General features: G+C 50.2%; 1 protein-coding gene across 1 annotated transcript; it reads right to left on the bottom strand.

Moving 5' to 3' along the window:
- Positions 1-1,845: 1,845 nt before the first annotated feature.
- E2F1 (E2F transcription factor 1) lies at positions 1,846-7,747 on the bottom strand. The gene is made up of 7 exons (XM_005879857.2): positions 7,610-7,747; positions 6,567-6,657; positions 5,965-6,184; positions 4,334-4,486; positions 3,584-3,698; positions 3,268-3,490; positions 1,846-3,155 (listed from the first exon to the last, which is right to left on the bottom strand). The coding sequence occupies exons 1-7, from the start codon at positions 7,745-7,747 to the stop codon at positions 2,908-2,910; spliced, it is 1,188 nt and encodes a 395-aa protein (XP_005879919.1). The 3' UTR covers positions 1,846-2,907.
- Positions 7,748-9,286: the final 1,539 nt, after the last annotated feature.

Below are 9,286 nucleotides of genomic sequence, written 5' to 3'. Positions count from 1 at the left end.
CAGGGCCCCACCCCACAGCTCCGCCCACGGCCCGGGCTGCCCACTAACGCCCCTCCCCACCCGCCAGGGAGCCTTCTGAGGCACCTCCAGGGCCCCCGTTTCCCAGTCTGGAAAAGGGGAGCAAACTTTAGCCTTTGGTACAGTGGTTCTCAACCTGTGGGTCGCGACCCCTTTGGCGGTCGAACGACCCTTTCACAGGGGTCGCCTAAGACCATCGGAAAGCACATATATAATTACATATTGTTTTTGTGATTAATCACTATGCTTTAATTATGTTCAATGAAATTGGGGTAACCACAACATGAGTAACTGTATTAAAGGGTCGCAGCATTAGGAAGGTTGAGAACCACTGCTTTAGTAAGTTAGAAGAGCACAATGGAGATGCCTAATACCATTCACCTTGGAGGTTCTGCCACCAGAGGTTCCTGGAGGGGTGGCCACCGAAGGAACCAGGCTGGAGGTCTTTTCCACCTGTCAGTGTGGGAGTACTACACAGCCAGGAACAGAACGTGAGGGGCTGCAATGCCCAACGGTAGGTCCCACACCATTATAGGGTCAGCAAACTGCAGCACAGTACTGTGACACCTTATGGGTAAAACCAAGTGAATTCACCTGAGCATCTGTAGCCTCTTTGCAAAATCAAGGTAATAGCAGACACTCCATAGAATTGAGGATGCAGACTATAAAGGGCTTAGGCAGTGGTTCTCAACCTTCTGGCCCTTTAAATACAGTTCCTCATGTTGTGACCCAACCATAAAATTATTTTCATTGCTACTTCATAACTGTAATGTTGCTACTGTGATGAATCGTAATGTAAATATCTGATATGCAGGATGGTCTTAGGTGACCCCTGTGAAAAGGTCGTTCGACCGCCAAAGGGGTCGCGACCCACAGGTTGAGAACCGCTGGCTTAGAGACTGGCTCAAAGCCCACCTAAGGTTTTGTAAAATAGGTCTGTGTGGACAACCTTCAACACCATCCTCCCCTCTGCCATTCTAAACCCCCTTCGTGCAACTCCCGGGCTCATCAGTGAGTCTTGTCCCCTGAATAAAGCCCAACTGAACTTCTCTCCACCGGGGTCCTCATCCCAGCCAAACCTGATTCTGTGCCCTGCTCCCTCCTGCTCCAGGGCCTTTGCCCACACTGCCCTCTGCTTGTTCTGTTCATGTTTTCCTCCTCAGTTAACTACAGCTCTCATCTCAAGCACTCTTTCAGGAAGCCCTCCCTGATTTTGTGAGTCCCCTCCCACAGATTATGAGAGCCTCGTGAGAGGCAGGAACTTGTATCCCCAGAAGCTGAAAGATCCTGACACAGAATTGGCCAGTTGTGATTATTTGTTGCATGTTTACAAATGCCCACAAACATAGCAGAGTAGCTTCTCTGGGGCTGGGGAAAGAAGGGGAGTTCCCATTATTGCTCCATTGGATCAGTTTTTAAGTTAGGACAAAAACGGTGGTGGTGAAGCCTACCTTTCTTGGGGCTGTGAGGCTCAAATGAAATGAAACTAAGTAGGGACAGGGAGAAGGGAAGTAGAGAATGGCTGCCCTAGCTGGTTTGGCTCAGTGGCTAGAGCGTTGGCCTGTGGACTGAAGGGTCCTGGGTTCGATTCCGGTCAAGGACACATGCCCAGGTTGCGGGCTCGATTCCCAGTAGAGGGCGTGCAGGAGGCAACCAATCAATGATTCTCTCTCATCATTGATGTTTCATTTCTCCCTCTCTCTTCCTCTCTGAAACCAATAAAAATATACTTTAGAAAAAGAGAGAGAATGGGTATTTTCCCAGCAATCTTGACCTTTCCCACCCCCAGATTTGCTCCCAGTACACAATCCCAGAACCTGGCCCAAACACCATCAAAACATTTATTAAAACCAAAGCAGAAGGGAACAGAGCTGTTAGGAAGGCAAATCAAAGTGCACATTGGAGGATGGAGCAGAGCAAGAAGTGGAGTGGAGGGGGGCACTTCAAATGCCACAGGAGGGGCCCTTGAGCTGGGCTAGGGAAGTAGGCCCTTTACCCACCCCTCCTGCCCACCCTGTCGGTGAAGGTCCCTCACTCACCTCTCCCATCTCACATCCGTCCTGGGGGGCCGCTGGAGCCCTGCAGTAACCCCTTGGGGAGGGACCACCCCCTTGACCCACCCATGGCTGTCAGTCAGTCAGTTTTCCTCCCTCCCTCACTCTCCCAATAAATAAAACCGCTGAGGCCTCAACTCCTTCAGAGTGGGGCAAAGAACAGCTCAGGGACCCCTGCCCTCCCTCAGGGGTATAAGGAGTTGGGACATCAGCCCCACAACCCTCCTACCCTTTGCTGGTGCCCCAGACTTGCCAAAGAGACCTTGATAAATAAATAACGCTCCATTAAAGCTTCAGTCAGAAAAACCTTTAAGACGACAGAAGTGCTCTTGCTGTCCTGCAAACAAACAGGCCAAGGCCTTACTACCTGGCCTGGTTAGCACGCAGGATTCTGGGGGCAGGTGGCCACCCTGGGCCTTGTGGGGCCCCTGGAGCAAGGAGACCAAAAGTGCAGTTAGAGCCCCCACCATACACACACATGGACTCATGCACACACGTGGACACACTGGGGCGTGTTTTCAATGCACGCTCAGATGTGTTCACCTTCATTCCCCGGTACATGCACACACACATGCCCATACACCACTCACCCCGTGTACACACGTTGGGTACTGGGTGCATGCACATACACACCACAAACAGAATCCTTCCCTTTCTGGCTTGCTCAGCCTCTTGGCAATAGCCAGACTCCAGAGCTATAAGCTTCTGGAGACAGAGGAAAGGGGTATAAATTAAACATTTCCAATCAGGCTGGGAGCATGGCCAGGAGCTGGGGGCTCCAGGACTGCAGAGACAGGGTGGGCATCTCAGGAGGCCCTGGTCCCCATAAGCCCTGTCAGAAATCCAGGGGGGTGAGGTCCCCAAAGTCACAGTCGAAGAGGTCTCTGATGCCCTCGCCCTCCTCAAGGCCAAAGTGGTAGTCGAGGGCCCCATGCGGAGGAGACAGGCTGATGAACTCCTCAGGGAGGAGGCTGGAGAAGTCCTCCCGCACATGTTCCAGGAGTGAGTCGGCTGCCACCAGTGGAGACAGGTGGTCTTCATCCATGGCAGCCCGCAGGCCACCCATCCGGGAAAGCAGAGGTTCTGGGGAGATGGGGGAGCATCACAGGCCGGAGATGCCCCAGCAGGGAGGGCAGAGGGGGCTGTTAGGCCTGCCCACCACCACCCTTCACCCACCCACCCACCCTTCACCCACCTTGTTCCAGGCTGAGCAGGGGCTGGCTGGGATCCATGTCAGGGGTTGAGGGGAGAGATGATGATGGTGGCACTGTAGGGGTAGGGTCAGCTGCCCTGTCCTCCTCCCCAGAAGCTGCCCCTTGGGACGGGGTCTTCCTAGGGCTGATCCCACCTGCACTCTCCTCAGGGCACAGGAAAACATCGATGGGGCCTTGTTTGCTCTTAAGGGAGATCTGAAAGGCCTGGTGGAAGTGGCAGGCAGGTTAATCTGAGGCTCAGTTGACCACTATGCCAGCCCAGCCTATCCTGGTCGGACCTGGGATCCCACATCTCACCTCTGAGGAGTCCATGGCTTGAAGCTGGGTCTCAGGAGGGGCCTTGATCACCATGACCATCTGCTCTGCGGGGTCTGCAATGCTACGAAGATCTTGGCAAGTCACGTAGGCCAGGGTTGGTGGAGTCAAGAACCACATAACCTTTGACCTCTGGGGGCCACCCACTCAGACAGCTAAGGTAGCACCCACACTTGCATAGTCACTCCTGTCCTCTCTATCCTTCACCTGACACACAGTTTGTGCTCAAGCCTCTCATGGCCCTGAGCCTCAATTTCCACATCTGTGTGATGAGTCCATTCTGGTGTGAAGAATTTATTCTGACTCACGATCATGTTGTCAATTAGTGGTTGTCTCCAAAATTTATAAACATAATTTGGGTATTCACTTAGAAAAAAAAAGCTTATTTTAAAATAAAGTTTCTATTTTTATGAATGATAAAAATTTGTATCTCTAATCCTAATGCTACAACCATGTACTGAATCACTGTGCTAAGTGCTTGTTGTTGCTGGTGCCAGCTTTTCTCGTTTTAATCTAGCAATTCTGGAATTGGACTTGTTTCTCCCTTTGGAGAAGAAGCTGAGACTCAGAGAGATTAAGTAACTTGTTCAGTGTCAGTAACTTGTTCTCTGCCCTCCCTGCTGAGCCAGGACTTGCATGTAAAGCCAGAGCTCACTCTCTCCTGAACCCAGGGCCTGGGATAGTCTCTCTAGTCTCACTTGGGTGGGGCCTGCCCTCCACAGTCAAGGATATCGTTGGCTGTCGGCATCCTCAGAGAGCAGCTGAAGTTGAGTGGTACAGACCTGGATCAGGTGGTCTAGCTGCCGCTCATTCTCCTGCAGTTGCTGTAGGTCCTTGGTCAGTCCTTCAAGCTGCCCACCAATACCTACCGTGGCATGATTGCCTCTGTGGAGAGGTACAGGGAGGGTTAATAGATCCTGCACCCTCTGCCCAGGAGCCCTGACCCTCTGCACCCAGTCTGCTGCTGCCTCTGTTCTGAGACCCAGGTGAGCCCTTGCTCCTCTCTTGATCTGGCTCCTCAGGTGACAAACAGCAGAGGGCTGAAACAGGGCTCCAAGTCAGACTGGCATGGGCTTAAAGTCAGACCTGAATATCTCTAAACACCCACCTGTCCCTCAGAGGGAGCTGGATAAGTAAATGATGGCAAAGACATGCCGTGAAATACTACATAGCTGTATAAAAGAACGACAACGCATTAGATGTATACATGGAAGTACTTCTAAAGCATTGTCAAGTAAAAAGAAAAAAGATGCAGAATGGGATGATGTATCAAAAACTGAAAAGGCACTGACCCAGTGATTCCACTTCTGGGTATATATCCAAAGAAATCCAAAACACTAATTTGAAAGACTATACAGATCCTTATATTCATTGCAGCTAAGAAATGGAAGCAGCCCAATGTTGCCCATCAATGGACAAGTAGATAAAAAAGCTGTTGTACATATATACAATGGAATATTACTCAGCCATAAAAAAGAATGAAATCTTATCATTTGTAACAGCCTGGGTGAACCTAAAAGGTATTATCCTAAGTGAAATAAGTTAGTCAGAGAAAGACAAATACCACATAATTTCATGTATACTATGTGGAATCTAAAGAACAATATAAACAAAGAAAACAGAAACAGACACATAGATACAGAGAACAAACTGATGGTTGCCAGGATGGGAAACTGAGTGAAAAAGCTGAAGGGACTGAGAAATACAAATTGGTATTTGTAACATAGTCACGGGGCTCTAACGTACAGCAATAGTCAGTAATATTATAATAACTATGTATGGTGCCAGGTGGGTACTGGAAATATCGAGGGAAACACTGAAAAGTATGATTGTTTAACCACTGTGCTGTGTACCTGAAACTAATACAAAATAATATTGAATACCAACTGTAATTGGGGGGGAAAAACAAAATGAAAAGGCAGATTTGTCAAGGAGACGGAAGGTAGGATGACCGGGGAAAGATGGGAGAAGGAAAAAATAAAACAAGAATTAACAAGAATAAAACAGCTATGTTAGACAATCTCATTTCTGGCAACAGAAACCAGAATAGTGGTCATCGTGGTATGAGGGGTGGGCAATGACTGGGGAGGACACGAGGAAACTTTCTGGGGTGCTGGAAATGCTGTCTCCTGATCTGGATGGTGGTTACCCAGTTGAAGTATGCAAAGCTGCACTAAGCTGGATATGCAAGATTTGTGTACTTCCCTGCATCTGCCACCTCAGGAAAAGACACTTTTCCTCTCTAAGCCTGTTTCCCCAGTTATAAGATGGAGATGCAGCTGCCACAGTGGGTCTCACTATCAGCTCCTCTAGGCTGATCTGACCTGGACCTCTGCCTGCCCTCCTGTTTGGCTGGTACCTACAGCCACTGGATGTGGTTCTTGGATTTCTTGGCGATGAGCTGAATGCCCTCCAGGACATTGGTGATGTCGTAGATGCGCCGTTTCTGCACCTTCAGCACCTCAGCTGCCCAGTTCAGATCGACAACACCATCAGCTGAGCGGCTCAGCAGCTCCAGGAAGCGTTTGGTGGTCAGATTCAGGGATGTCTCATAGCGCGACTTCTCCCCTGGGGATTTCACACCTGGGACAGGGGACAGGCAAGACAGGGTCCCTCAGCACCACCCACACACCCAGTTGGGCCAGCCTCCCTGGCAATGTAGGGCAGGAGGATGGGGGTGGGGGATTGACAGATGGCTCCTTCCCTTGGTGAGGCCAAGCAGGGAGGCCCTGTGGCTGCTGCCTGCCAACCACAGCATTCCTCTTCAGGCTGGGGAACTCCCCACCCCCAGGGCCTGGGGAAACCATGCCAGACAGACACTCCAGCTGCCCTTTGGGGCCCCCAGAGGCCTGGCTCAGGCCCAGGCCTGAGAGACCAGAACTTAGTTTGCAAGCATGTTTGTCTATCCACACCCCCAACCTGGGCCCAGGCAGGGAGCCTGCACTAGCCTGAGCTCTGTGGGTACCTTTTCCTGGGTGGCGGCCTCTCCCCCGGGCTAGCCCGCTGCTCTCAGCCAGGTATTGATGGTCAGTTTCCAGGTCCAGCCTCCGCTTTACCTATGGCAAAAAACAATGGGAGGATACTCAGTACCCAGGAGAGTGAGGCACAAGAGACCTGGCTGAGGTTCCTGGCTACCCCATCTTAATTTCTCTACCAGGATGCCTTTGTGTGTTAGGGGAGATCCTAGGGGACACAATCCAACCTCACAGGATGGACCACTCAACTGGAAAGCAGAAGACCCAGCTCTACCACTACCTACCTGGGGGCTTGTAGTGGTTTTAAAATATGTTCTATAAATTTTTTGATACCCCTCCTTTCAAAAGATGGAACCTAATTCTCCCCCCTTAAATAGAAGCCAGATCTTTCTAATGAACTGCATGTGACAGAAGTGACATACAGTCACTTCTGAGACTGGATCAGAGACCCATTAGAGCTTCCTCCTTGCTATTTTCGATCACTCATTCTGGGGGGCAGCTGCCATGTCGTGCTGATCCTCAAGTAGCTCAAAGGACAGTCCCAAGTGGCAAGGAACTGAGGCCTCTTCTCAACAGCAACATGACTAAGCTTCGAAACAGTCTCCAACCCTAGTCCTGCCTTCAGACAACTGTAGCCCAGGCCAGCATTTTAGCTGCCTCAAAAGAGTCCCTGAAGCACCCAGCTAAGTCTCCTCTGAATTCCTGACCCACAGAAATTGTGTGATGTTTATTTTAAGCCAGTCGAATACGGAACCCTTGGGCAAGTCACCACCTCTCGGGTTTTTATCTATGAACACAGCAGTAGCTGGTGCTCACCATGTGCTTTGCATATAGTAAGTAGTTCATTCCATCTTATGGACTAGCAGCACCATAATGGCCCCATTTTACAAATAAAGCAACCAAACCCAGAGAGGCCTAAGGTCATGCAATCAGGAAGTGGCAGAGCCAGGATTCCGATTTTGCTACACACACACACACACACACACACACACACACACACACACAAGGATGGAGATTGCCCAGTAAGTCTCACAGTCATCTCAAACACATCCAAAACCAGATGGACCTCCTCCCCTCTGCCAATCACAGCATTCCCTGGCAATGTAGAGCTGGAGGACGGGGGTGGGGTTTCCCAAGCTAGAACCTCATTTAGCCCTGCCACTGACCTCATGGCCTCTATTTGCCAAGAAATCCCATCACCAGAGCCACTACCACCTCCCATCTGGACCTTTCAGCTGTCTCCCCACTGGTCTCCCGCCTCCATCTGTCCCCCTCCACCTTAGTATCCTCATCTGTTATGACTTCTTCACATGAACCTCTGCTGAGACATGTTTCTTCACAAACCTGTGCCTCCAAACCTTAGTCCATCCTGGTTATTCCCTCCTTCCTGCCCTTCACGCCTGCCCCTGGGGTACCTTACCCCTCACTTACGTCTATAGGATCCTGCAATAGAGACTGCACCTCTCCTCCCTCTAAACTGCCTGGAACCCAACCTTTTCCCACACTGTCTCTCGCTACAAATTTCTACAGATGTGTTTGATTTCCCAAGAAGCCAGGGAGTCCTTCAGAGGCAGGCACTGGGTCTAATAATCTCTATACACAGTGTCTGCACGGGCCCTGGCATCAACCCATGTCTGCTGACTGAACCTCCCCACATGCTAATGGACCAGACACTCCCTCACACATTCAGGGATTCCCTTGGGTGTCCCAGGGTAAAAGCGCTGGCACATGCTGGATGCTTCCTGTGTACACCACTGAGGAACCGCTTCACCTGCATTCACTCATCAAACCCTCCAACCAGACTTGCAGCAGGTGCTCTCATGACCTCCACAAGGAGCTGTACCTCAGAGAGGTCACCCAAGAGGTCACCCAAGATAGTGAGAGGTGGAGGCAGGATTTCAACCTTAATGTAATGGGCTGGCACAGAGCCCACGTTAATATTCACCACAGGTCCTGCCTCCCTAGAACCCAGTCCAGAAGCCAGAGCCAGGCCCCCAAAAGCCAACCAGAATGTTCCCCCTCGCTAGCCTTTCCCCTGCTGCCCAAACCCTTAGCAGGATGACAAATGCATCCCTTGCCTTCTTCCTGAAGGCAGGTCAATACCACACTCTAAAACAAGGGCTCAAGCAGATGGACACCCATCTCTGCCAACATTCTCTAGGGGTCCTGGAAAGCACAGAACACTGGTGAAAAAATCTAATGACTCAAAACCCACCCATGGGGGGATGAGAGCATGAGTGGGGGGGGGGGGGGTTTAATGGGGGGGAATGAGGACACATTTGTAATTCCTTAACTAATAAAGAATTTAAAGATTAAAAAAAAAAAACACAAAACCACCCATGGGAGGGGGCTACAGAATCTGTGGTTCATCCAGACCCTGGAATATCACACAGCTGTCAAAGACTGAGGCAGGTCAACACAGAATCCTCTCAAAGACACTGACAAGAAAAACATTAGGGCAAAGCATGTATATAATCTTTTTTCGAATTAAAAAAGCTCATGAAACCATTTTTTCTCTGGTTCAGTTTCTATTATTATAGAATGCATTTCAGGGGTAACCTATGCATGGGAGGGAGGACCATGGGGGGTTGTGATCTGCAAAGTGTGGGCGGTGCACTGTTTGAACATGGAAATAAAGGGAAAACTACAGTTTTCAAAATTTTAGAAAAATACTGTCATAACAACCTAAAAATAAAAATAGGCTTAGGAA

Source organism: Myotis brandtii, unplaced genomic scaffold (genome assembly GCF_000412655.1).
Source record: "Myotis brandtii unplaced genomic scaffold, ASM41265v1 scaffold61, whole genome shotgun sequence".
NCBI lineage: Eukaryota > Metazoa > Chordata > Mammalia > Chiroptera > Vespertilionidae > Myotis > Myotis brandtii.
Note: the sequence above shows the minus strand (reverse complement) of the source record. Positions and strands in the feature narration are given on the sequence as shown.